This window comes from Sinocyclocheilus grahami, unplaced genomic scaffold (assembly GCF_001515645.1).
Source record: "Sinocyclocheilus grahami isolate Dianchi unplaced genomic scaffold, SAMN03320097.WGS_v1.1 scaffold288.1, whole genome shotgun sequence".
Lineage (NCBI taxonomy): Eukaryota > Metazoa > Chordata > Actinopteri > Cypriniformes > Cyprinidae > Sinocyclocheilus > Sinocyclocheilus grahami.
Window position 1 is genome coordinate 1,173,790 of NW_015505467.1, and position 27,814 is coordinate 1,201,603.

The 27,814-nt window shown below is 37.3% G+C and overlaps 1 protein-coding gene across 4 annotated transcripts in view; it reads left to right on the top strand.

The window, feature by feature from the left end:
* Nucleotides 1–26,724, top strand: part of fbxw7 (F-box and WD repeat domain containing 7) — a 204,788-nt gene extending 178,064 nt beyond the window's left edge. For all 4 annotated transcript variants that reach the window (XM_016292573.1, XM_016292576.1, XM_016292577.1 and 1 more), the window contains 10 exons: nt 2,470–2,537; nt 4,796–4,934; nt 7,091–7,225; nt 8,904–9,027; nt 9,164–9,300; nt 10,469–10,582; nt 20,036–20,217; nt 21,283–21,508; nt 22,873–23,083; nt 25,774–26,724. In XM_016292573.1, the coding sequence (XP_016148059.1) occupies nt 2,470–2,537; nt 4,796–4,934; nt 7,091–7,225; nt 8,904–9,027; nt 9,164–9,300; nt 10,469–10,582; nt 20,036–20,217; nt 21,283–21,508; nt 22,873–23,083; nt 25,774–26,042 (1,605 nt within the window). In that variant the 3' untranslated portion in view covers nt 26,043–26,724. The remainder of the gene's footprint in view (nt 1–2,469; nt 2,538–4,795; nt 4,935–7,090; nt 7,226–8,903; nt 9,028–9,163; nt 9,301–10,468; nt 10,583–20,035; nt 20,218–21,282; nt 21,509–22,872; nt 23,084–25,773) is intronic.
* The last annotated feature ends 1,090 nt before the right edge of the window (nt 26,725–27,814 follow it).

Genomic DNA, 27,814 nt, shown 5'->3' on the forward strand with positions numbered 1-27,814 from the left:
TGACTCATCTAAAATCAGATGGCTCTCGCTGTGAACCCAAGAGAGAAGCGACAGTCTAATCAACTCAGTGAAATGAATGTATAACTAAGCAAATGAATGCTTTTACTTAGTTCACGCTATTTTGTGTTGTGCTTTTTACCAAGTAGGCTAGACAGGCTTAGCTATTAGCAGTGATTAGCACGTGTGGCATAGTTTTGTTGCACATTCTTGCGGAGTAATGTGAGAGTCTCAATGCTCTTGAACACACACAGCTACAGGCATACACTTTCATGCGTCTTCAGTGTCATGCCATCTTTTTACTATCTTATCTTCATTCATACGTATTTACACACACCCTGCCTGTCCTATCTGTTGGACTACCTTTGCAGCTGCTGTTCAGTCTAAACTGATCCTTGCCAAGTTGGCCTGAAAAACAAACTTGATTTGGAGGGGGTTAATAAATAAATGGAACTATGTTCTGAAAAAGACTAGACTGTATACATTGAATCAAATTATTTTTGTGATTTAATTAGATTTGGTCTTATTTCCACAATTTATGGACGTTTCTGTTGTACTTAATCTGGGGGGGGGGGTTTGGCTGTTTTTTTTCTCTCTCCGGCCCTCATTTACTGTGATTCTCAGAGTGTGGTCCCTTCAGAAATCCATACCGAGCTTCATTATCAGACACGCCTTTCAGCTCGACCTCACTCAAGTGTATCAAACACCTGGCTCCTCTGACATTAGATCAATTGCTGCAAATGTGATCATGCAAGTGTTTTATTGGTTTCATTTGAATACCAAGACCAATGAATGTAATTTTTACTGTAGCACAAAACTCTAAATTGACCACAAAAAGGTCAACCGTGAACACGTTTACATGCATAATTCCATGAAATGTCATGAATGCTTTAAGAAAAACTAGGAATGCATTAATATTAAAATTGTCACTGATAGTGATACATCAGTGATTATTTTTGTCATGTCTAATAATTGATAAATGGCATAAATAAAAACAGTCTTTAATACTCAAAGTCTGCATTTATGTGATCAAAATACAGTAAAAAAAAAAGTAATGTTCTGAAATATTACAATTTAAAGTAACATGTCTTTCATGTTTCTTAATGTGATTTTTTTTATTGTAATGGCAAAGCTGAATTTTCAGCAGTCTTTATTGTCATCAATGTTGAAAGCTTTTTTTGAAAGCAAAATGTTTCAAAAGAAAAGCATTTCACATTTAGTTTTTTTTTTGGTAACAATATAAAAGTCTTTACTGACACTTCTTATCAATGTAATGCAATATTGCAGAACATATATATGTATTAAATATAAATAAATATATCAATATAAATTATGTTTGTAGCATAATAATGTTCTTTTACCGCAGATGTACTCTTTAAACACTGTATTCTGGCTGTTTATTCAGTATACCCTTTTTTTTATTATTATTTTTTTTTTTTTTAGTCTTTACTATTTTTAGAGACTTTTTGATATGACATGTTTTTTAAATAGTTACTATTATATAGTACTAATAACTGTAAGTACTGAATGTTCCTTACAAGCACAATGCCATCGTAATTTGAATATCATTTCAGACCTGTTAATTATCATGATGCATTACTGCATTGTAAACGGTATGGACTTAATTCAGTAGTGAAAGTCTTTACTCATCACTCTTAATTTGTGCTTACATACTTAATGACTCACAAACCCTTGGCAGGGCACAATAATTTATAACTCTGAGTCTATCACTGAGCTCCTCCTGAAAGTGAACTACACAGATTCACTGGCAGCCCTGTACCCTGCTAAAATAGTTTTATTCAAATGTGCTTTAGGACCTCATTGTGTTGAGGACACTGAACCCTTGTTTTTCCAGAGTAGATGCTCCGTAGCCAGGCACCAACTATGCAGCAATACCAGGGCCATTTCAGCCTGTGTTTGGGGGGTGGGTGACATAGAAAGAGACAGTGAAGCATAGGAGGGTGGCTCTTTTTTCTCCTTTATGCCCATATACATTTAGACTGTTGTGAAAGCACAGTGCCTGTCATGCCCACACAGATGTGTGTCTGTGTGTATGTGCTCCCCTTTCCAACTCCTATGAGGGGTGTGTGTTTACCACATACACCTCTTTGAAGACTCATATGACAAGCGTTAGCATCAGCTGTCAGACTTTCTTTTCTGTGCCATGTCACTATAAAGTGGACATGACCTTCCTTCCTTTGGCCTACATTTGGTGGTGAGAGAGCTAGCACAATACCCAACACACACTCTAGTACAATACCCACTCGCTCAGTCACCTCTTAACACAGGAAAGAACACAGGTGGATCAGTAGCATGTGGTTTGAAACGGGTTGAGGAATGTTTTAGAAATATTTCTTGGACATCCACCCTCTCATTACTGTCAACTTGCTTTGCTGGTTGTTTGTGCTGTCATTATTGTTTTGTCCTCTGTGAACCCAAACTAACCAGCACTCTCCATGCTCTTTGTTGCAGATGAAGAGGAAGTTGGACCATGGCCCCGAGGTTCGACCTTTCCCTTCAGGAAAAAAGCCCTGTCCAAGGTAAATCTTTTGCCACCTTACCTGAAACCAGCAAAATGTTTTAGCCTATGTTGCATTAAATTTTATTGGTCACATCTACCTTTTAGAACAGTAACAGAGTTGTATGAGATATATCCCTCTTTATGGATTATTTTTTATTATTTTTAATTCATTAGTTTATTACAAAATTATTTTATTTATTAAATAAAATTGAAGATTTTAATTAAATTAAATGTAATTTTTATTATTTTTTAAATGTATTTATTAAAAAAATATTTTATTTATTAAATAAAATTGAAGATTTAAGATTTTAATTAAATTAAATGTAGTGTAATTAAAAAAAAAAAAAGAAATACCAGGATGAATTAAATTGATTACAAGTTCTTTTGAAAAAAGAAAAATCACAGAAAAGTTACAGGGGGAAAAAATGTGTAACGATTTCTATAAAAACAAGTAGCACAACATTTTTCCAGTATTTAATATATTGCACCAAATCAGCAATATGTAATGGCTGCTTCAGCTGTTACATCACATGAATAAATTATTTTCTTTAAATATGTTAAAATAGTAAATTGTTGAATTGTAATAATATTTCACAGTATTATTGTTTTTGAGTGCATTTTTGATCAAATAAATACAGCCTTGTTGAGCACAACATTAAAAAATGTTATTGATCCCAAACTTTGCAAGAGTAGTGTATATTTATTTTAATGTTTGATAATCCCCCATTAGCCTGGTTTCCATCCACAATTTTTTAAGATACCACAAAAAATGCTGGATGGAAACGCTAAAATGCTAATAAAAAGTAAGGTGGGAGAAATTATGAAAAAAGTAACACATGAACATAAACTATCAAAAACACATTTTACATAAATTCCTGCATCAAAAATGTCATGTGACCTAAATAATTTGCTCAGATGTCTGGCTTTAATCCCCACCCCCACTTCGATCTCTAACAAGCACAAAGTCCGTCAGATTTTTTTGTCTGCATGCTCTTAACCACAAGTATTCCTAGTTTTGCGCAAATTTCCACGGAAATTATAATGCTGTCCTTTAGAACGCATGGGATAAAAACGTAGCTTTATTCATACATTTTTACTTCACCTAAATTAAATTCACAAATTGAGGAAACATTTTTAACACTTACTTGCATACAGAATTATGATCATATTTTCTTTTGCTACCTTGCAAGAAGTACTATATACATCAGGAAGTGCAAATCTAGCTTATTTTGGACCTGCTAATAGTTTAGAAATTACACAGTCACTCTGAAACCCCTTAAACATGAACTCAAACCCAAGCTCAGCAGTCAGCTCTGACGAGTATTCATGCCTTATTCTCAAGACTCAGGTGTTCTCATGGTTCATATTAGAACAGTACACGACCAACCAGGCAGCAGTTGCGCGCTGGGTAATTGAAGCATCTTGGTCTCAAATCCCATTAAATATGAATCCATTATGAAATGGACCTCACTACGTGCTCGCCTGCACTCTTCCCTCTCTCCTTCTCATCTGAGCATTTCTTGCACCGGAGAAGGTATCCGTAGATAAGCAGAATGCAAGGAAACAGTGCTGAATCGTCTTTTTGGTGTTAGTGTATGGCCCCAGAGACACAGAAGTGCTGTAAGGACTGCTGACATGGGACAACTCTCTGTGTCCCTTTCTCACCACAAGTGGAAAAGGAAATGTGCTTCAGTTCTTAATAGTTTGCAAACATTAAATGCTTTTGAGCATGTTTTAGATGGACTCTAAAAAAAAGTGTAAAAAGTAAACAGAAAAGGGTTTCCATGAATGAAACAAAGATGAAGATAAACATCTGAATTAATCGGTTTAGAGCAGGTGGCTGAATAAAATCATGCTGCCTGATTGAGTTCTGAGGCTGAAGTAAATGGTCATGTTGTCTAATGTTGGACCACAACAGCGGCTCGAGTGGACTGTAGTGCTCATCTGGCACAGATTCAGTCTAACTCACCACTTTGGTTTTGGCTGTAATTCTCAAGCTATTCTGAAATAAAGCCTCAGATTTCCATAGTAGCTTCATCCACAGAACCATTTTGTTTTGAAATCTTCCGTAAACGACAGGCTTGCACCATATTCTTGAATTACCACAATACAGATGTCTCCTGTCAGAGATGTCTCACCAGAATGCCCTTAGAATATTTTTGCTACAAATGGTTTCATTCAATGTGTTTTAAATCTTATTTTGTCTCTTTCCCACTCTTGATGTCTAATTAGTTTTGCTCTGTTCTCATCCTTCTCTCCCTTACCCTCACCGAACAGTCCCACAGGACTGCCGTATCCAGCCACCCCCACCACGTTTAGGGACATTCGAGCAGTCAATGGGCAGGGTCAGCAGAGACGACGTATCACATCCATCCAGCCCCCTACAGGCCTGCAGGAGTGGCTCCGCACCTTTCAGGTGAGTTCAACCAAACTATTTGATTCCGTTTGTTACCAGGCTTTCCAGATTAATTTATTAATTTAACAGATTAACTTCATGGTTAAATTAACTTAACTTAGCCTAACTGTAGCCTGTTTATGGTTATCAGTGAACATTATATAAAGTTCACCAAGCATTAATATAGAATTTAAATCACATATATTGTGCATATATTTGTTTCCTTTACTTATTGTTTCCTCATTCCTCGTTATGTGCAGAACTTCTGCTGAGGACCATAACTTTTGCTGTAGTCTGGTTTTAATGTATTAAATACTTTTGTTACTTAGATCATCATCTGACTGAATCTATACTTGATATTTGAACACATGTGGCCATTATGCCACAAGTTTGGAACTGTTTAGATCTTCATATCATCATGTCATATCCCTCTTACTAGAATAACAATTCAAGCCTCAACAGAAAGCAGAGGCTCCACCTCCACAGTCGGTGTTTGCTCTGCCTTGCAGATAATTACAGGCTTGATCAGTCCTCGGGCTTAACGAAACTGCTCTGGCATGAAATCACAGATACCTGTGTTGACTGAAAGGATGAAGAAGCTTTCACCTAATGAGTAAAGTTTCGCCCAAGATATGTTCTTGCATCTTCCGAATTAATTTTGAGTGTTATGCTAGATTTCCATTTACTCAAAAGATCCTTTAATAAAAGTGTGCACGTAATCCTTTATGACGTCAAAGGTGAGTTGTGAGATGCTGTCTCAGACAGAATCAACAGTCAGGTACAACATCCTTTCAGTAGTGGTCTGTCTACACCATTATGCCAGTTTTGCTTGTTTGCTCAGTCAGTACTTGTTGAGTTGCTTATTTCTGTCCTGAGTTATTGTAAGGCTTATTTCAGGAGGTGCAAATGACACCGCGCATCCCTATGAGTCAGCAGCTTCACTATCGCTTACGTGATTCACATTAAATGTCTCATTTCTGCATTCTACAGTGGAAGCCTGTGTGGTGATATATCTCAGTGGCAGTTCTGTGTATTCAGGGATGAAGTCTGGCACTAGATTGCAACCTTGTCATTTTGTATACATGGAGCTCTGGCAATGAATGTTAAATATGTGATTTTGGAAAAGAAAAACAACCTTAATGTCTTGGAACTGTCTACAATTATTATTTTTGTCTCTAGTTTTGCTTGGGGATGAAAAAAAATGCATATTTTGATTAATAGAGAAACAATTTTTTTGAATAATAGAAAGAAGAACAGTATTTATTAGACTAAAAATATAATTTTTTATAGAATTTTTCACAATGTTTTCCAAACCTTTGAATGGTAGTGTATATAAAATAATACTTATTATTATTATTATTATTATTATTATTATTATTATTAAACTTGCTCTTTATAAGTGCATTATCTATTAAATTATTTTTTAAAAAGCCTTATCAAGTAATCACAAATGACAATGTCTTTGAAAAGTAATGGAAATTCATTAAGTTTGGGAAGCCCGTATGTGTCTTTTGCTTAGTTTAATTTGTTGGCTTCAATTAAAGAATCGACAGAATTGAACATTTCAATCTGATTTTCCCTCAACTGTATAATGTTGTCTTATTATTTTGAGCTGTTAAAAGAGGCAGTTATGCTTGCATAAACACATATAGACATAAAACCAGCCTGTGACAACAACGCCGAGTTCCCCCAGCTGAAGCATTTCAGCAGTAAATTACGGGTGCTTTGCCTCCCCATAGTCCTCTTCTGTACATCCCTCTTCCATCATAAACATCCCTGAGCAATCCTTCTCTCTCATTTGATGCACTTCAGAGGGGAATGACTTTGGCACAATCTCTCCGGTGCAGCGCGTCCTCACTGAGAGCGAATTAAGTTCTGAGCACCATGAGATCAGCGAAACATTTTATTCAACTGGATGAAGTTGACCGCAGCTTAATTTTAGGAGAACGAACCCTGGGAAGTTTCCAACAGCCCCAAGACACGAAGTCTGATCCATTTGACTTACGAGAACCTTCATGGTTACACTCATGCCAGAAGTTGCTGCTGTATAGCCAGCGAAAAAGCATCGGCAGTCCTAATTAAAATGTAAATCTAAAGCTCTTAATGGAAATGGATGGCTCTTGGATCTGCACATTATTTGTGTTCTTGGTAACATATGTGCTGATGTGTGTTAACAGAGCTGGAGTGGCCCAGAGAAGCTGCTTGCGCTGGATGAGTTGATTGACAGCTGTGAGCCCACGCAGGTGAAACACATGATGCAGGTGATCGAACCACAGTTTCAGAGAGACTTCATCTCGCTCCTGCCCAGAGAGGTAAATTTCTATATAAAATCACTCACACAGTCATCTTAAGGTTCAGAAACTTCATCAAATAAATTATTTTCATTAAAGTTAATGAAAACAAGACACGGATTATCTTTCAACTTTTAGATGCTACTAACATAGCAAACTTAGACAAGTAGTTTAAAGTAGAAGTTGAATAGAAGTTGCATAGTCAATCAGATTAGATATGTCCAGATTAAGAAAAAAATTGTATCCAATAGAGTGCAACTGATTTTTAATGATAACTTGCAAACCGCTAAATTCATACCTACTCTGAGTGAAGAGGTTGTTAAAGAATGCTTTTGTTGAAGCCATTAAACCTGCATAATATCAATGTATTTATTTATTTTTTAATAATCATGTCTAACAGTGGAATTCCTGATGAAAAACTACATTACCCATAATTCTACAAATAATTTATGAAAAGCATAAAATAAAATTACACCAAAAGAACACTTTAGTGCCCGCTCATTTGTGTATTGATGCATATTTTGCCATTGATGTAAAATAGATAGTTTTTTTAAATATATAATCTAACATTTTTAAATAGATTTTTATATATCTTTTTTTAATTGCTTGTCATCCACACTACTTCATGGGATTGTAGTTCTTTACCTCATTAAAGTCTTGTACCTTTTCACATTTTCCCCCCCTTCAAATCAAAATTTGTAATGTTGTGATTCACTTTGCAGCTCGTTGGTTGGTTCATGGCTTATATCTCTTTAGTAAATAAAAATGGAAAATGAATAAGAAAAATGCTTCTGGAACCAAGGCTGCTGAAAAATATTTGAACACTCTCATGGCAGCTTGTGACTGTTTCGTTTTGGCAAATTGTTTGCTAATTTGTATGTATTTGTACAATTTAATTTATAGGTTAGTTTTAGGAATGGACCTTCATTCTTATTTATTTTCTAAAACTCGTACATTTCACTATGAATCTACTAAAGCCCAGATCTTGAAAATAACCTTTTCATTTCTCTTCATTTTAATTTGAACACAGTCTTGCACTTTATGGCTCTGATATTTGACAGGGTGGTTTTAGATTACAGTAAGTGCTGGAGTTCATTTGACAGGCATGTCCTCTCTTACACCTCTTCAGAGAGCTATTACAACTCTCTCAGCTGCTATTCAGGAATATAGAGAGGAAACTTCCCCATCCCCTTCCCTTTCTCTGCATTTTTCTTTCTTTAACAGCAGCCCTCTCTGCCTTTCATCCTCTCTTCTTGTCACTGTTTCAGCTTGCCTTTCTTGTTCTCCATCACCTGTGATCTTGTCTCCCTCTTTCCTGGCTCTCCTCCCCATCAGGTTGTTTTTCTTCTGTGTCATTGCAGTATTCAGGGTGTGTCTGTCTGCCTGATTGAAGCAGATTATGGAAAAGGCTCCTCTAGGCTAATACTGTACACACTGTGGAATCTCAGGCTGCAACCTTCATGCTAGATTGCATAAGGAATGGTGGAACTGTTTGGACATGCTCTGTCTGAGGTCTTTGCCAATTGCAGCACTCTTGAAAATGGGAGAACAGAACAAAAATGTACTTTGTCACTCTACTTGTGATCAAGTGAAGACCTTAAATTAATACGGTTAATTGGTCTAAATTATCCAGTTGTAGTCTACTTTTTCCTATCCTCACCTTCTCCTGATGTCTGACTCTGTCTGTCTTGTGTTGTAGTTGGCCTTACACGTGTTGTCATTTCTGGAGCCAAAGGATCTGCTTCAGGCAGCTCAGACGTGTCGTTACTGGCGCATTCTAGCAGAGGACAACCTGCTCTGGAGGGAAAAATGCAAAGAAGAAGGTGATTTTTACTGCTTTCCACAAACTCTGTGACTTTGGAAATTCATCCCTTAACCACATGTATATTGTTAATATATGGTTATATATCATGCACTGAATCATTAGTGCCATCAACATAGAAAACATCTGTTTTGCAGGTATTGATGAACCCTTGTACATAAAGAGAAGGAAGGTTATCAAGCCAGGGTTCACACACAGTCCCTGGAAGAGTGCCTACATTAGACAACACAGAATAGACACCAACTGGAGGAGAGGAGACCTCAAATCACCCAAGGTAGCGTGTTGTTCACTTCTTATTCTCACTCCTAATTCACCAGTACATTCCCTGATAGTGTCCTACAAAGTGGTCCTCTCAAGATATAACCCCATTTTAAATGAGATTCCCAATATTGATGCCCAGTCTGAAAGGCACAGCAAATAGCAAAAATGTTGATACATCACAGGAAGTATGCATTAATATCCAGGGAAAAAATAAATAAACAATCAAATCTTTATTTTATAAATATATGATTGTACAGTGCCATTCAATAGTTTGGGGTCAGTGAGATTGTTTTCTTCCATTTTATATTTTTGTATAAAAGTGACAGTAGAGATGTGTAATGCTGCAAAAGATTTTTGTTTAAAATAAATCCTGTTCTTTCTATTTATCAACGAGTCATGAAAAATAATCCACAAAAATATTAAGTAGCACAGCTGTTTTCATAATTCATAATAATATTTCTTGAGCACCAAATCAGAATATTAGAATAATATCTGATTATGTGAGGTCTAAGATGGCTGCTGAAAATACAGCTTTGCCATCACAGAAATAAATTACATCTAAAAGTATATTAGAAAGGGAAGCAATTATTTAAATCTCTAGTATTTCACAGTATTACTTTTTTTACTGTATTTGTGATCAAATAAATTTTTTCGACATTTCATTTTCCTAGTTCTTTGTTACTGTAAGGCATCATATTAAATCACTTTACTCACTTGGGCAGAATTGGTGCTTAAAGCTGATTTATATTGCTTTTTATAGTCTTTGTTGGCCATCTAATTGGGAATTCCTTTTGAGAGACACCCATTAGCCTGTCACCTGGGGCACAAGCTTGGAACAGAAATGTTTAAGAAATTGTCTGCACCAGCCTGAAAAGAGCTACTTAAAAGTCCTCTTGAAAGCACATTTAGGTGCCAAAAAATAGGAATCTTCAGTTACCCATGTACACATGCTTCAGCTGCACCAGACCAACTGGCAACAGCAGTGGTTTACCTAAATCATTTGTTGCCATGGTGACCATGAACCTGTCGGTTCTTGCTTGTCTCTGTCATGTTATTGAAAGCTGCTGTGTCATTTGCCACATCAGCAGCATCACATCATTCTCGCACATCACTGAAACACTAGCATTACTTTTCATTTTGTAATTACTCCTTTTTCTCTCTTGGCTTTCCTCTATTTTCAGGTGTTGAAAGGCCATGACGACCATGTCATCACCTGTCTCCAGTTCTGTGGAAACCGCATAGTGAGCGGCTCAGACGACAACACACTCAAAGTATGGTCTGCTGTTACTGGGAAGGTGAGTTTTTTTTTATTTATTTGAAGGACCTTATCGAGTAATATATAATGATATAGATAATATATAAATAATATATACATGTTTTAATACATGAATTTTCACAAATTAAAGAGATTATTCTGTTGAATATAGGCTGTAAGAATTTTAATTACAGCAGATGATTCTGTTTTAAATGAGGCCAAACACAATAATCAAATACTGTCTATTTGGCTCACACTTACATACTAACACTGTTATCGACGGATATATCGATTTACCGATATTTTTCCCGATATTTAAGCATTTTACAATAATCGGATATCGGTTTTGTAATATCGGATTCACCGATAAACGCCGCCATCTTGTGGATATGTTAAGAATTGCGTGCAGGATCACCATTGCAGCGCATCTGAGGGGAAACAAAACAACAACGGCGTGCACGGGTACTTGATTTACTGTAGTTAGTAAACTTTATTTAACATAACAGCCATTAATGCAAAAATTAGATGTATTACATAAATGCCTGATATGCAGCTTGGCTCAAAGAAATAGAGACAAACTCACGGAGTCACGTAAAATAAGTCCTGTCCCAATAAAGACGTAACTTTGCGTGAATTAAATAATATGCAGCCATGAATGGGCGCATGTTGGAAATAAAAGTGCTGAATTTAATTCGCTCTCTGTTGTCTATATGCTCATCGTCTCATGAAGTCGGAGTCACGTAGGCTAAAATAATCCGTCAAGTCCTCTCCCAATAAAGACGTAACTTTGCATTAATTAAATAATACAGCCATGAATGAGTGCATGTTGGAAATAAAAATGCTAAATTTAGTTCTCTGTCTGTTGTCTATGCTCATCATTAGTCTCGTGAAGCCGCTTTCATATTGCTGTTCACTCACCGGGTTGATGCTCAGGAAATGCTCCAGCACGGCCACAGCATGTAACTTTTAACAAGATTCACTTGTTTAAAACACCCTAAATTGTATTAACATTTACTATATAACCATTATTTCGCTAATAAACATCTAAATAGATACAACTCTATGGAAATTAATTATTTATTATCTCCACGAGCGATCGCAGTTTGAATATAGTTCTGTGTAAATGCATAGATAAACTGCGCTGTCAGCAGGCATTTCATAATCTAGAATGACAAAACCATTATTAGTAATTCTGATATAACATGCCAGTTGAGAAATGCAATAAAATACGATGTTTTGTTTGTTATATTTCAATATTCCAGAGAATATTATTCAGTGAATTAACATTATGCAGTGAATTATTCTTCACTCTTTAGCCTATTAAACATCTTATAAACCTACTAAAACTGTAGTTTAAAATGAAGTTGATATGACTCCTTTCCTTTATTTATTTTCTCCATTTGAAAACATTAGACCTTCTACATTTATTTGGCTTATTGTTAATATTAGTGTTGCTGCTGATGCTTTAAATAAAATGTTTTTTTATTGTTGTAATGTAAAGATTAAATTTAACATGAAAGACTGCTAATTTTCAACACTTTTTTTAAAGATGACTGAAAGGAGGAAAAAACAAAGTGAAGTATGGAATTACATCACTCAGTCATTTATTTACTTTATAACAGTAAATAAATATCGGTTCTGCATTCTGTTATCGGGCACATAAACATGCAAATAATTGGTATTGGTATCGGTTATAAAATATCAATATTGGTCGAACACTAATTATCAGTTAAAAAAATTGCCTTTAATTCCACTATCTGTATAAAAGATGATAACTTAATTTTCCTAATTATGACTGAATAATACATTGGTCACGGTAAATATCGTGCAACTTGGCTTTTTAACCATTTTCTGTAATGTCTGGTGGCTTTGCTTAAGTTTTCTAAATGTTTTCAGATATTTGAGGTATCCATCTTGACATGTACATAGGTGTGCAGCTGTCTCCTCTCTCTCCTCTGCTCATTCTCTGTCTTCTCACTCTCTCTCTCATGGGAGGTGTGTTTTCATTGAACATGCTTGTACAGCAGCACCATTTCAGTTCATCCAGAAAACCTGCACATGACCATCTTCATCACTTATTCACGTGAGAACGTGAGGAGTCCTGTTCTATTGAACGCTGAGATGAGCACTAACTACAAACAGCATGTCTTTCTGGCTGACTGTCTCTCTCTCTTTCTCACCTCCATTCTCTGCCATTCCCCTCCTCGTGCACTTTAAGGATTCATTGCACAAGCTTATGCTGTGACATGGTCCTTGTGCTACAAGTTTATGGCAGTTGTAAAAAAATGTGTGTGCGATTCACTCATCATGCAGCGCTGCCCTTTCCATCCTGACCTCCATTTTCATCCGGAGTCTACTGAAATCTCTCCTTGTAATGTTCACTATTATACCAGATACCAACAACGTTTGTTAGATTTTTCTCTTTTCCATCCTCTGTGTCTCTCGCTAGTCTGCTTTTCACAGAAGAGGATCTCATCATTCCCAAGGTTATCAGCCTTTGAGCTTCTGTAATCAAATTTAGCGTGCATTGATTGGCTTTCATCTTCTCACAGAAGAGACATGATTGGTTCAGCAGTAACATGCTGTCTGATGAGAGACATCATGGTAGCAGATGGCAGATGCGCCATGATTAGGGTCATCGCCACATATATGGCAGGCGGCCTTTTTGTTCCCATCATGCAGTGCTGTTTGCGGAGCTGTCGAAAAGAAGCACCAGCTTGAAAATGCTTGTAAAGCTTGGATCAGCTTCTGTTATGCAGAATTATATCCAAATTCTTTCAAAAAAAGTCTAAAACAGGCATTCAGCCAATCAGAGAGTGAGCAAACCATTTTACCGTGAAAAAAAAATGCATTTATACAAATGTATTTATTGTTGTAAAAATATTTGTAAAAACAAATCGTTTGTAAAAGATTGCAGATGTAATCTTAAGCGCAATATCCAATATTGGCGATAAATATTTAATATCGGCTAATAAGATAAACATCTAAAATGAATTAAATAGTTAAAAGTAGTTAAATTTATACATTATTTTAATTCAATATTTAAATATAGTTAAATTATTATTATATGTATTTTTAATTGCCGATATCAGCCGATAATTGATATGGTGCCGGTATATTGTGCACCCCTAATATGAAAGAGAATATAGCTGGATGAATAGTGTCTCAAGTCTGATGCAAAGCTTTAGAGAGTCCTGACTGTGGCCAATTAAACAGGAAATGCTGTGTCCTTTGAAGCGCCTGTCAGAAGAAGTGGAACAGTGAAGCAGGAGACAATAGAATTTAGTGTGACTACTTTTCTTTTACTGTACTCTTTCCTACTTTCTATTCCTTCCTGTAGTTCACTCAGCTGTGAACTATTAACTGAGTACATTAATAACGTCCAAATATACATTCTTTTTTTATGTTTTTAAGCATTTGCATTTTCCACACCACACAGTCACTTTTGATTAGCAGTCTGCAGTCTTGTTGTCATGGCCACAGCCGCAAATGTTATTTTGGCTGCATTGCCTCTCTGAATCTATGGATGTGGCCCTCCCTCCCTTCTGTTTCATTGCTTCGTTCATCTCTTTCCGCTTCTCTTACACAGTCTCTGTCTTCCTGACCTTGGGTCTGTTTACTTTTTCCTTTCGCTACACTTCAGTTCACCATTTAAGTGCTGTAAACCCCAGGAGCTCATGCAAGCAGCTCACAGGCAGATACTCACCCTCTGAGACTAAACCTTCTTGGGTTGGGATCGATAGCAGATCTAGACAAATAGGCTCCTGTGGGTCATGGGTCCCGAGTTTGTACATCACCAACCCCCATATACACACATGCTCACACAAACACTTCTTTTGCCGATTTGACCTCCATTTTCACTGAAGAATGAAAGCGTTTGCTTTCTCTTTGTATGGTGGTTGGATGTCTCATTGTCCAAGTTTCTCTCCGTTCTTTGTTTGCTTTGCTCTGATATTGTCTGAGGATAAAGCCGGCCAAAGAATGTCATAGTGAGAGAATGGTTGGAATTCCTTTGCACACAAGTGCTCCGTTCCTATTAAAACACCCTTCACTGTTTTCACTCATTATATTGGAGTCCATTTTGAGTTAATAGATTAAAACAGAAAAATGCCATTAGCTTCTTTTCCACAAGCAAAAAAAAATTTATTGTAAAAAGTCTGTCCAAAGGGGCCATTTTGCTGCAGTCCATCTGTTGGAAGCAGCAGGTTTCTTTCTGTGTAGGTAAGAAGGTGCCCTTCACTGCTGATCTGAGACCAGATTAACAGCTTTTCCCATAATAGATAGTTTATTGGGAGTTGGCAACGCCACCACCATGGGCTGGTTCCCTCTTTCTGTAGAAGTGATTCATGAATAACTTGGGTTGAAAAGAACAAATAGAGAAAAAAATCTCTTACAAATATGTTTGCAGCCCAATTTGACCCGCATATTTCATTATTAAAGGCAGCATTACATTTATGCTTTGGCAGATGCTTTAACCAAAGAATCTTATATTCCATTAAAGGAATACATTTTTCTAAGTTTGCTGGAAACTGATCCTGTAATTTAGCACCATGGTCTACTCCTTGAATTGTTTCGATCATACCCAGATTTGTAACCTGATAAGTTATGAACCTCCGAGTTTTCATGGACCTTGCTTGAGAATAATTAATTAGACATGATTTCTTGCCATTATTTAGTGGTCACATCCCTTTATTTACAGCTGAATCTGAAAAGCTGTACAGGAAGCGCTAGCATAACCACGTTAGAAAGTGTATACTGGTTGACAAACTTATATCGCTATACTGTTATTGTTTTATAGCTCACCCCAGTATCATTAGCCAGACATGAAAATAAGTCAATGTCTGAGCAACGCCTGATTTGAATGGTAGATAAAGATCTGATGGGCGTGCCGTGGATTACAGACCATTTTCACCCGCGCTAGCTTGATAATGCTGTTACTGGCCCCCTTCCATAGTAAATGAATGGGCCTCATGCTGTGTGTAATAAGGAAGTGATTTTGAGGGAAGATTGGGCTCTAACGCAGCATCCTGCTCATTTGAATGTGTGCCATGCTTGAGGATGTGTACAGCACGATAAGCGTCTGATGAGGGATGAAATGTGACTGAGACATAAGCAAAGAGATGAGTTGTTTTGGATTAGGATCAAGTTAAGAATAGGGGCTTCTATGGTCTTTGGTTTTAATGTTGTCTCCATGACATGACCAACAAAAACTACACTGTTCAGATTACCTGGTAAATAAGTGAGGTGTGTTAGAGATTTGCACCACTTCACAGATTATATGTAGCACTCTCTCTCTCTCGGTCTCACTGGGAGCTGTCAGACTCATTTCCCTGAGTCGAAGATGATTCTTCCTAAAACTTCCGAGATGCTCACCAGGTTTCCTCTGTGCCGGCTGTATGGACATGCCTGACATCTTAGTTTCAAAACGCCTGTGGAATATTCCTTATATAGTGTCAGTGACACTTGGCCAACATCTCTCTCTTTCTGTCACATCACAACCAGCCCTGGGCTAAAACATATTTAATCTGGCTTCTCTGAGATGTGTCGACAGGATTTACCCACAGCTCTTTTCACCTGTGCAGTGATGAGTGGCGTGGAAAGTTTTGGTGTGCACAAAAGGTTATGTGGATGCCTTGAAAATAAGACTAAATAAATAGTAAAAGGCTTTTCACACTGGGTTTAAAGCTGCATTTCTCACTTGCAATTTTGAAAGGGAAACCTGGCCTGGCTAGCTCAGTTTTTCAAAAGTGTGATTTCCTGGCCTGGATAGGTCATGGAAATGAATAAAATCACAGAAAATTTTGTAGTTAATAGAAATGTTTCTTATGTGCTTTTATAAAACATTTATTTGGTTAAAATGTTCTCTTGTATACGAAGAGAAAATAAATAAATACATAAATTGATTTAAGGCACTCTTTAGTTTGCACATCATACAAAAGTGTGATTTTCAGGCTTCGCAAAGTCATGGAAATTAATAAAATGCTGAGTGGTTAATATAAATATTCTCGTTATGCTCTATTCAATATTTGCTTAAAATTCTCTGTATGATTCCTAGGATGGATGGATGGATGGATAGATTCATGAGCTATATTCATGAGCTTTTTGTACCATTTAGTTTCAGCACCTGAGGGGAAAAAAGTCATGTTGAACAGCGGTGACAAATATGTTTACTGGAATAAAGTAGCAACTGTATTATGGTTGTACTATATTTCAGAATATTTAAAAGGACAAGCTGATTCGCCAAAATTTCCACAGATGAACTAGCAAGTATTAAAGCAGCTATACTTGCATTTTGTACCCTGATGAATATGCAAACGTGAATGTTAATCTGGTGTTTACAAATATAGAGTGTGAAATCTTAAAACTTTTTCAAGATTAATTACTAACCCATGAATTGTGTGAAAGCCTGGGTTTATATCAACAATTTCAAGTCCTAAAGCCCATGAGACTGTTTCTATAATGTTTGAAAGCAGCTCTCTGCCTCTGGAGGTCACCTTTCGTGGAGATGTTTATGCTGTCACAGGAGGCCTGGGTGTGACAGGACATACTGTAGAGAGGAGGGAAGAGGTCACAGGAAGAGTGTGAGCATATGCATTTGTTCATACTGTGAAAACAGCCCTCCGGCCTCCATCCTCCTGTTTACTTATTTCTTTCAACACAACTTTCACTTATCCTAAAGCCTTTAGGATAAAGGCTCTATTTCACGCTCTCTCCCCTCATTTTCGCTGCTTTATTCTGCTTTTAATTCCCTGCGACTCTCTCCTCCCCCTCCCGCTCTCCAGCCATGACTCAGACTGCACCTTTGGCTGACCACCAACTCCTTAACATGCAGACTGCAGCACTCCTGCCCAAACCCTCCACTCACTTCTGCATCAGAGAAACAAACACACCCAGCCGGAGATTACGTTCTTATGCTGATCTTGCAAATCATTATATATTTATCTAAATCTGTTCTCGAATCAGTGCAAACCTCTTGTTTGTGGCCTGATGGTCTTAAAACCCACTCTTAAGATATTTAAATGGATTTTATGGTAGCTGTAGTTAGATATCTAGCTCCATACCATTCATATGTAATGAGGATAGCCCAGTGTTATTTTATTTATACAGGTAACATTTTAGTATAAGGAAAAATTCTCACTATTATCTAGCTGCCTATTATTAACATATTGGCTGTTTATTAGTGCTTATAAGCCACATTATAAGGCACTTTTTTTTTTGCGTGACTATATTCTACATCCCTAATCCTACTCAATACCTAAACCTAACAACTACCTTACTAACTATTAATAAGCAGAAAATTAGGAGTTTGAGGCAAAAGTCGTAGTCAATGGTTTGTTAATAGCAAGAATTGGACCTTGAAGTGTGACCTTTGTACACTATCGTGTGTTGTTAAATTAGCCTTTTTGCATTTTAATTTGAGTTTTAGTAATTTTATGTGCTTTTTGTTATTTTTATTTTTTTAATATTTCTATTTAGCTTTATTTCAGTTTTAGTACTTCAACTTTTTCTTGCATTTTTAAGTTAAACATCATTGGTCTAACCTCTTATGACTTTTACAATAGTCTGTCTTTCCCAGAAAGCTTGGTACTAATTTGGTTAAGTGATGTAAAATGGTGGTGAGATGCTAGGGTTTGTACTCAAATTCTTTTTACCCATATTTATTGGCCCTAGAAGACGTTTGTGCTCATGAGAACCATTCTGCACACCATTGTTTCATTTGTTTACCTTGTATATACCCTCCTTTAACTCCTTTACAGAGCCCAAGCTCAACAGCTTAACTGTATTTAACAGACAGATGTTCTTCCAACCACAGTTCCCACAAACCATTGTATTCTGTGGTTTGATAATGAAAAGCTTTACTAATAGTGCTCTTCCAGATGGGAGAGGACTTTTTTGGTATGAAAATAGGAGGGTTAGCAATGAAAACAGCTGCTCCAAACAGTCTGCTCACCATCTGAGACATAAATATGTGCTCCAGTCCTAGCCATTCAGAGATGCGGTGGGTTTCGAACACAAGAACGAGGGTGTTGAAACGTGAGCTACTTCAGTGCGATGAGAGCAATGTGGATTTTTGGAAGGAGACTAAGCAAAATAAGCACTGGCACTTTACCGCCCTGGCCATAATTTGCACGGTATCTTCTTCCCTAAGATTAGATGTGGACTGTAAAATGAGTGGAATTTGGAAGGGGTTCCTCAAATGGATTTAAACCTCGATCCTTGGCTTCAAACGTTTCCCACCAGCCACTCAAACGGAATGCTAATCTCCATCCCTCGTGGGTGCCACAGACTTGCTCTTTTATGGTTTCTCAACGGGCAGATAAACAGACTCCTAAGCCATTTGGTTTCAAAGGTCCTCTCACAGACACAGCCTGAGCAGGCTGTAATCGCCTGAGAACACGGCCTGAAAGCTTTCTGTGCTCGCCGGCATTATTTAAACCACCGCAACATTCCATGGGAAAGATCCATTGCCTTAGTAACACGTACTCATTATGGAACACAACACCTCATGCATAATGCAGTAAGAAGTGCATTAATATTCATGATTTAACCCCCTCCTTTTTCTCTCTGGCATGTTATGGACACTACAAATGTGAGCGGAGAAGCTTTTGATCACAAGATGATTAGAAATTGTCTTTGGGCACGTTTTAACATGGATTGTTCAGAGGCGACATCTTTGTTGTTTCTCCAGTTCCGTTAAAGAGCCATTCTTGCGTTTAACCCAGTCCAATTTGACTTTTTTTTGCTAGTACAGTAATGGTTTTAAATGACTGTTAATTGGTTTGATTTCCTCAGTGCTTGCTCTTTTGTTCCATCAACTGCCACATACGGCGATGGAACAAAGCAAGACGCGTTAAAACACTCGAAAGCCCCGGGTGTCTTGGAGGTTTGTCACCGCTTCTAAAGATTAATGATGCATTACGGTTGATCATGATCGAGATGGAGACAGAAATAGGAGCAGCTGCATTATGAATTAAAGGCCTTGAGACCTCCTCTTTCACATCTCTTGGGTTTATCACCTCTGCTTTTATCGGTCATGGTTCAGAGGTTGCGCCTTTGACACTTGCAACGCTTTCCACTCGCTTCATAACACAACGAAATGACCTTTGATTCAGTGTTTGCCTCTGAAATGAAATTGAATTTGGTTTAATTATATTTAGAGGAAATGGCCCTTAGCCTCATGGTTTATTCTAATGGAATTCTCTCATCAAGCTGATCAATATCTAATGTATCATATGAAATAAAGAGTGTTTCTTTTTCCATTAATGCTGCTTCCTGCTTCGAATGGACTGTAAAGTTATTTGATGTATGTTGATAAGCAGAAGTTATGTCTTGGGTAAAGGTTAAAGTGATGGATCCAGAGTGCTTCTAATTAGTGCAGGCACTGGGTAATTCATTTGAAATCTTTTTTGGCCATTCTTTCAGAGTTGCAGTTTATGTATGTGGCATTATGATTCAATTGGTTTACCTTTGTATTTGTTCTTTTTTTCACCAGTGTTTGCGGACGTTAGTCGGCCACACCGGTGGGGTCTGGTCCTCTCAGATGCGAGACAACATCATTATCAGTGGCTCCACAGACCGAACACTGAAGGTCTGGAATGCAGAGACGGGAGAATGTATCCACACGCTGTACGGTCATACCTCAACAGTGCGCTGTATGCACTTGCATGAGAAAAGGTAACATCTACCGCCTTCCAAAGCCCACATTAAAATGCATATAGAATACCGCACTGCCTTTTATAAACCATTAAATAATTTTCCTTTGTTAAACATATTAAACAGATTTACATGAATTAAATCAAATGTAAAGTAAATGTTTTCCCAGGCTTTATGGGAAGATCAAAAAAGTGCCTATTTTATACAATTGTTTTAATCGATTTTTCAGTCACTATAGATTTTTTTTTGTGGTGTCAATATTTAAGATTAATATCATTTTTTATTATAAAAATAGATTAAAATTATTTAAAAATCTTAAAATTAACTTGAATATAAATGATCATTTTTGGTTAAAATAAACTGAAAGTGAAACGCTGGTGTAGAGCATCAACCTTAAATAAACAACTACCATGCATGAGTTCATTTACTTTAAAGTATTATATAAAGTACTGTATATTATATAATACTTTAAAGATAATTACCTTCAATAGCAGCACACAATACACGATTGTGTGATAGTTAAACCACACAGTTCCCATCTGGTTTCAGCTGTACACACTGACCGTGTGGAGTATTCACATACAGTCGAGAGGCTGGCTTGCTTTATGCTCTGTTGTGAATTACACAATTGCTTGCCTGACAATATTCTCAGTGTTTCAATGCCTCTGGGCCAATTGGTGTGCATATTTTCCCTTTGTGCCGTGCATGATTGCTTATTTTGTGCAGTAACCTCAGGCTTCATTCAGCAACAACAATAGTAGTTTCTGTTTGTTGCTCTTTTCTTCACCAGCACCCATTTTAATGTTCATTTTGCTCGGTTAAAAAAATATATTTACCAAACCTGTGTCCTAGGGGTCTGGTTTTGTAAGCAAATAATATTTTTCCTTTGATTTATGTAATGCCATAAGCAAACACATCCCTTGGAGGTACAAGAAATTGACTGTCGTAGACTGCTGAATTAATGCCTGATGAATTCTTCCATTATAAGTTGCGAAATAAATCATTTAAACTGTATTATATGAAACTTTTGACGTGAACACTCTGCTTTGATGTTGAGAAGTAAACCAGTTTGTTTTTCTCTCTCAGGGTGGTGAGCGGTTCCCGGGACGCTACGCTGCGGGTTTGGGACATAGAGACGGGTCAGTGTTTGCACGTGCTCATGGGTCATGTGGCGGCCGTTCGCTGTGTACAGTATGACGGCCGTAGGGTGGTCAGCGGGGCCTATGACTTTATGGTGAAAGTGTGGGATCCTGAAACCGAGACCTGCCTACACACACTCCAGGGTCACACCAACAGAGTCTACTCTCTACAGGTAAACACATGTTTACGTGCACCTGACTCACATGCTCTATCACTCAACCACTTCAGCTGCCTCTCAGATGGCAGATTAATGGCTGATGTATTTGTAGTTGTTTAAAGCAAGAAAAAGAATCAAGCCACTTTAGCCTTTTGCTCAATGAAAAATGAAATGTCTCTACAGGTTATTGCTCTCTTAATTCTTCAGCAGAAAGGCAAGAGATCTTTAAAGCTCAAACATCACTCATTGCAGATATTTTGTCTGAATAAGAAGCACTATCATTCTACCTATTCTTTTGAAAAGCTTCCATGACCTCTCCTACTGCTAACTGTGCTGGAAGTTTACATAAGCCACATGCCTTCAATGACTCGGAATCATCTGAGAGTTATTAGGTGTAACAGTAATAGGATCTGCAAAACGTTTAAGCTAATGTGTCATTGCCCATTCTTTTTCATAATCAGTAACTTTACACTCATTCAAAAGTGCATTTAAAATGGTATTTGTACATTGTACATATAAATACATAGACTTGAAAATGCTTCTTATATGATGCTGATTTGTTTAAATATTATAAACATTTGCGAAACTTTTGTCCACCAAATTAAATTAATGTGGTACAACCAACATGCAAAAACATTGAAAATAAATGAATTTGATGATTTGACCTTTTTGACATACAGTAGCGAGATTAGCTCAGATTGTAAAATGTCATGTGCTACAAAACATTAAAATAAGTAATTGTCAAAATAATTTTTTTGAATTAAAAAAAAGATTAAAATATGTGCCTTCACATGTATTGAAAGTGGTATTGTTTTTTAAATGGTTAAACCACGTGACATTTTATGTCATTAGTGAGTCATTAAACTATTGTTGAAAATGGTATAAAAGTTCAAAACCATATGAAACCAACACGAATGCAAAGCTTGTATTCAACGAGATTTACAAGAACTTGGTCAATGCATTTTAAATAGATTTGTGTTGTTTGTGTCTTGTCATTGACCCAGCAACTGTGTGGGACAAAGCATTTGGGCTGTAGTCCGTACTAATCCGCATTTGTCCTGATTTGTTCATATATCCATAATTTTAAGAGCTTTGCGGTAATTACCTTAGAAATTTTTTTTTATCAAACATATTGCCATTTAAACCAATAACAATAGAATGGAAAATATCTGGAATTCAGCTTGTGCTGCATCTCATTGTGAAATGAATCAAATCCCTGCCATACTCACTAAAGCTTTTATTGAATTGTTCTTGGCTTTTATTCTAGACAGAGAATAAGCCAACTGACTACTCTGGGTGTTTAGCCACAGTCATTTCTTAAATAACATGTCATTTATTAATTACTGCACAATGATTTATTTAATCCACTCTTTCTGCAGTTTGACGGCATCCACGTGGTGAGCGGTTCATTGGACACGTCAATTCGGGTGTGGGATGTAGAGACTGGAAACTGTATTCACACGCTCACAGGTCATCAGTCTCTCACCAGCGGCATGGAGCTCAAAGATAATATCCTAGTCTCTGGAAATGCAGACTCCACCGTCAAGATCTGGGACATCAAGACCGGCCAGTGCCTACAGACACTGCAAGGTGAGCAGAGAGGGTCTTGACTGATCGCAACTCAAAGGAATAGTCCACCTAAAAATGGCAATGATGCCCATCAGTGATTAAAACTCACCATGATATGAAATTTGATGGAATGCTTTATCCATGAACATCTTTTTTTTAAATTAATGCTCCATCGTAGTCCCACCCTATTTATTTTTCCTCATTCGAGAAGCTGTTTTACTCTAATATGCGTCACGATAAGGAAGGAAAGATCACAATTTCTGCCAACTTCAAAAGCAACATAATACTTAAATTCACACCTTTATCATGTGGCTTCAGAAGACTTGGCATACAAGTACCATAATGCTATATTTTGTTCTTTTGTGGAGCTTGACAGCCGCTTAGAACTGTTTTGTATAAAAAGATCATTTAAAACGTTCTACTTTTGTGAAAAAATAATTGCATGAAAATTTGGAACAACGTGAATAAATAATTGAAAATAAAAATATATTTTGGGGGGGTGAACCACTCTTTTAAGAGCTTCAGATCATTAATTAATAATCAGACTGCTTGTGTGGTTATTTAATTTTATAAAGTGTTCTTCAGTTTCAAATATCACATTTTATGTGCCTCAAGCACTTTATGCTTAAAACAATAGAATATCCATTTTAGACACAAACACATAATTTATAGTCACAGTCTAGAGGCAAACGATCACATTTTTCACTACCTCACAGGCGTTTGTGTTTCCAAAGATGTATTTTTCATAATTCCCAGCCTCTCTTAGCATCTTGAGCCTTGCTCTTGTGGAAGGGTGAGGGATTGATGACATGATGAAAGGAATTGGAGGGGGTTGGGATGTGTTGTTGGGGGTGCCCAGAGGGTACTAAAGAGGGGGGGTGGACCATATATCAGTTTGTAGGTCATTTAATTAGGTCATTGAGCATTTCCTGTTATCACTTAATGACTCTCGTTTGACATAATACACAAAAACACACATTTAACCCCAGACAAGATGCTCAACTCAGCGGCGGAGCTTTGAAGTGCAAACGCTCAAACACAGAGTCACTCATTAAAGAAAAGGGACTATTGTGGCGCTCTGTGTAGTGTCTTGCACATCAATAGAGAGCGTCCATCTCATTTGCATTCACACAGTTGACTTTAGCGCTCTGCTAATGGGTATTCATGAACAAATTCATGCCTTTGAAATGGATATTTTTAGTTTCATTCACTCACAATCTTCAGTCTGTCTTTGTTCTCAGGTCTAAATGTTTGATAACGTGATTTTCCGTATTTGACGCTGTGGATTGCCTGTGATGTTGCTGTAATAGCTCACCACACCCCTCTGCAGTAACAGGAGCCATTGTAGCGCATCTCTTTTTTTGCTCTACTGTATATTCCTCGCTGACGGCTGTCTGAGCACTTTTGTTCAGACTCGCATGTTTCTTGGCCTATCAGAAAGACTGGCTCAATTCAATACCTCAAGGGCATAGAATCAAAGCCGTTTGTGCCACCGTATTTCCCGTAACCATAGTTACACGTTCTCTCTTCGCGCTCTCTGCCGCGGCAAGTAGCTGCAGTTCAATTTCTTGTCTATTGGTGATTTCACTGTTGCAGTGTCTCAATCTGGAATTCCTTTAGTACACTTTTTAAAAAAAAGGACTTAAGAAAATAATGTACTTAAGAATATACTTAAGTGTGATCTGGATGTAATGTTTTGAACACTTAAATGCTTATTATTTGCATATATATATAAATGCATTTTAGTTTAAATGTATATTGAATGCTGTTAGTTAAACTTAAGAGTGTTTTTTTTAAACCAATTAATAAAACTTAAGTGAATCTTTGTATGTAATTTAACAGTTACTTTTATTGAGTTATGAAATATGTTTAAAGTGTGCAGCCAAATATACTGACAAGCATTTATGGTAAACTAAAATATACTTTAATATTGAAATTTAGGTTACACTTTATTATGCATTTAATTACTGAGTAATATTAATTAACTACATTTACTTACTATATGGTTAGGATTAGGGTTTGGATTAGGGCGACTTGCATGTAATTATACATAATTTGTTGTTATTGTAATAGTAAGTACATGTAACGTACAGCTTAAAATAGTAAGCTTACAGCTTAAAGGACACGTAACAAGGACAGCTTAAAATAGTGTTACCGAAATGTGTGTGGCATGTATTTTAATGCATTTATTGCACATTTGTAATGAAGTTGCTATTTTTTTTTAAATATTGATTAACAGTATTGTACATGTGCTTTAGTTTGTACTTTAGTATGTTAGTCAACAGATCAAAAACGGACTCCAAAGTACAACAAAAGATTATTTAAACAAGTATTTAAAATGTACCTTAGGGTGACACTTTTGATTGGACTTTATTACAAAGTGCTCTTTTTAAAAGTACTTAAGAAACATAGTCATGAAAGTGTACTCTCTATTAATATACTTAAAGGGATAGTTCACCCCCAAAAAATAATTCTGGATGTAGTTCCAAACCCATAACATTTTGGTTAGTCTTCTGAACACAAAGATCTTTTTAATGAAACCTATCCTTTTAATTGGCTTTTATTTTTTCAACGATATTATATTTGCAAGTTATTTTTATAAAAATTATATACTTTAAAGATATTAAATGCATTATAAGTGTTCATTCAATACAAATTAGTGCACTTCTTTTTTACTTTTTTAACTTCTCTTTCTTTTATTTTGCTCTCAGGTCCCCACAAGCACCAGAGTGCAGTAACATGCCTGCAGTTCAACAAGAATTTTGTCATCACCAGCTCCGATGACGGTACGGTGAAGTTGTGGGACCTTCGGACGGGCGAGTTTATCCGCAACCTGGTCACACTGGAGAGCGGAGGCAGCGGCGGCGTGGTCTGGCGCATCCGCGCCTCCAATACCAAACTCGTTTGTGCAGTGGGCAGCCGTAACGGCACAGAGGAAACCAAGCTCCTGGTGCTGGACTTCGACGTGGACATGAAGTGAAGGGGGTGAACTTAAAGGGGACTTGTTTGGAAAACGGGGAGGGTGGGGGAGAGCAACCTGCCCCGGGTCTCTCCGCGTCAGGACAGATCGCTCACTTCCCCGATATGTTGCCGCCAACATTTCTCCCCATCTTGCCACGGTCCACGACTGCCGCCACAGTTCCGTTCACCTTCCGAAGGGGGGGCAGACGCTCATGCACCACAGCATTCTGGGAAGAAAACTGACAAGAAGGACTTGGGAAAACAGGATAGTCCCTTTTCCTACCACTCAAGGTGACCTTGCACAGAGACTTGTTCGCTCAAGCCTGACTGAAATTCACACCCATATGTACAAACATTATTTTTTTTTTATCAAAACAGTCAACACTGTATACATGAGACCCTAACGCATCAACACGGACACAGAGTGATAAATAGTGTATACAAATTAAATTTTAAAAGAGAAAGATGAGAATTTGAAGAGCCTTGTATTGCGGGAGTGATTCGAGCTTGAGAGACAAAGGAAGCCAATTTTGTCAGTCCTCATCAACCTCAGCACACGCCAAATATCCCTTTCTTCCTCACGTGTTGAATTTCGTTTGTATCCGTTTTTTCAGTTCTTTTTTTTCCCTTTGTTCCCCACGACTTGTCTTTTGGTTTTCGCGTCAACAGCTGTGAATTAAAGTTTTGTGCTTTCTTTTCAAGTTCAGCATTTTTTTTTGTGTTCACTTCCTACCTACTGTTGCAAACAACAGGTTTCAGTATTAAGCTAAACCTACTCTGCTGTTTCACACGTTTTTGGGGTTTTATTTTGTTTTGTTTTGTTTCTTTTTTTAATTTAGTACTCCATAAGCAGTGCCTCTCTGGATCGGAGATGACCTGCGTTTGTTATGTTTTTCAACCAGTCTGGTTTCATTAGTTCATCAGTGCTGGTGCTCTGTGGGAAATGGGAATGTTTTCCCATAAGCTCCTGGGATTATGCCCCCCCCCACCTTTTCCCCCCAGTACTGTCCATCCCAGTGGCCAAACTGGATTTTATGCTGCTAGACTCACAGAAAAATAAGTTGGAACTTTAACTGGCTGTGACGTTTTAGTCCCAGACGAAATTCTAAACAAAAGTAACTTGTAGAGTTTGAACTTGTAAAAACGACACAAACAAACGTACCAACAAAAGCAAGATATCGACATGACATAGCTTCTCTTTTTTTGCCACTGACACTTGAGCCAAATGTGCCTCTACGAGGCGTAGAGGAGGGAGAATGTCTGACAGAGACGGGTTTGTCTGCTGAGATGAAACGACGGACGTGTAGAAACTATTTTGCGCGTGTTTGTGAGCATGACTGGGTGTGCGTGCGGGTGTGTGTTTGAGCAAATTGTTCACACATTCCTTGGGACAAAAGCTCTGTCAGTCTGTTCTGTGTGGAAATGTATGCTTCAACGAAAAAGAATACCCTTCTTGTTTTTAATTAGTTGAAAAATGAGATTGTTGGAACCGACGTTAAGTTACCGAAGAAACAAGGTGGTCTTAGTGTACAGAAATGGACATTTGATTACATTTAAAGTGCTAGAGCTAACCTGATTCCATTGGTGACGCTCTCATGGGGTTTGTTTGTTTGATTTAGTTTTTTTGAATGGTAAAGCAGCTTCATCGATAAACAGGACGTAACCGCATCCGTAGCCAAACGATTTGTCTCATCCTCCAAGTCACACAACTCGAGCTGAACTGTGAAAGTGGTTTAACACTGTATATTAAAAGAAAAAACAATCTTGTTCTTTCTCCTGCTTTTTTTTTTT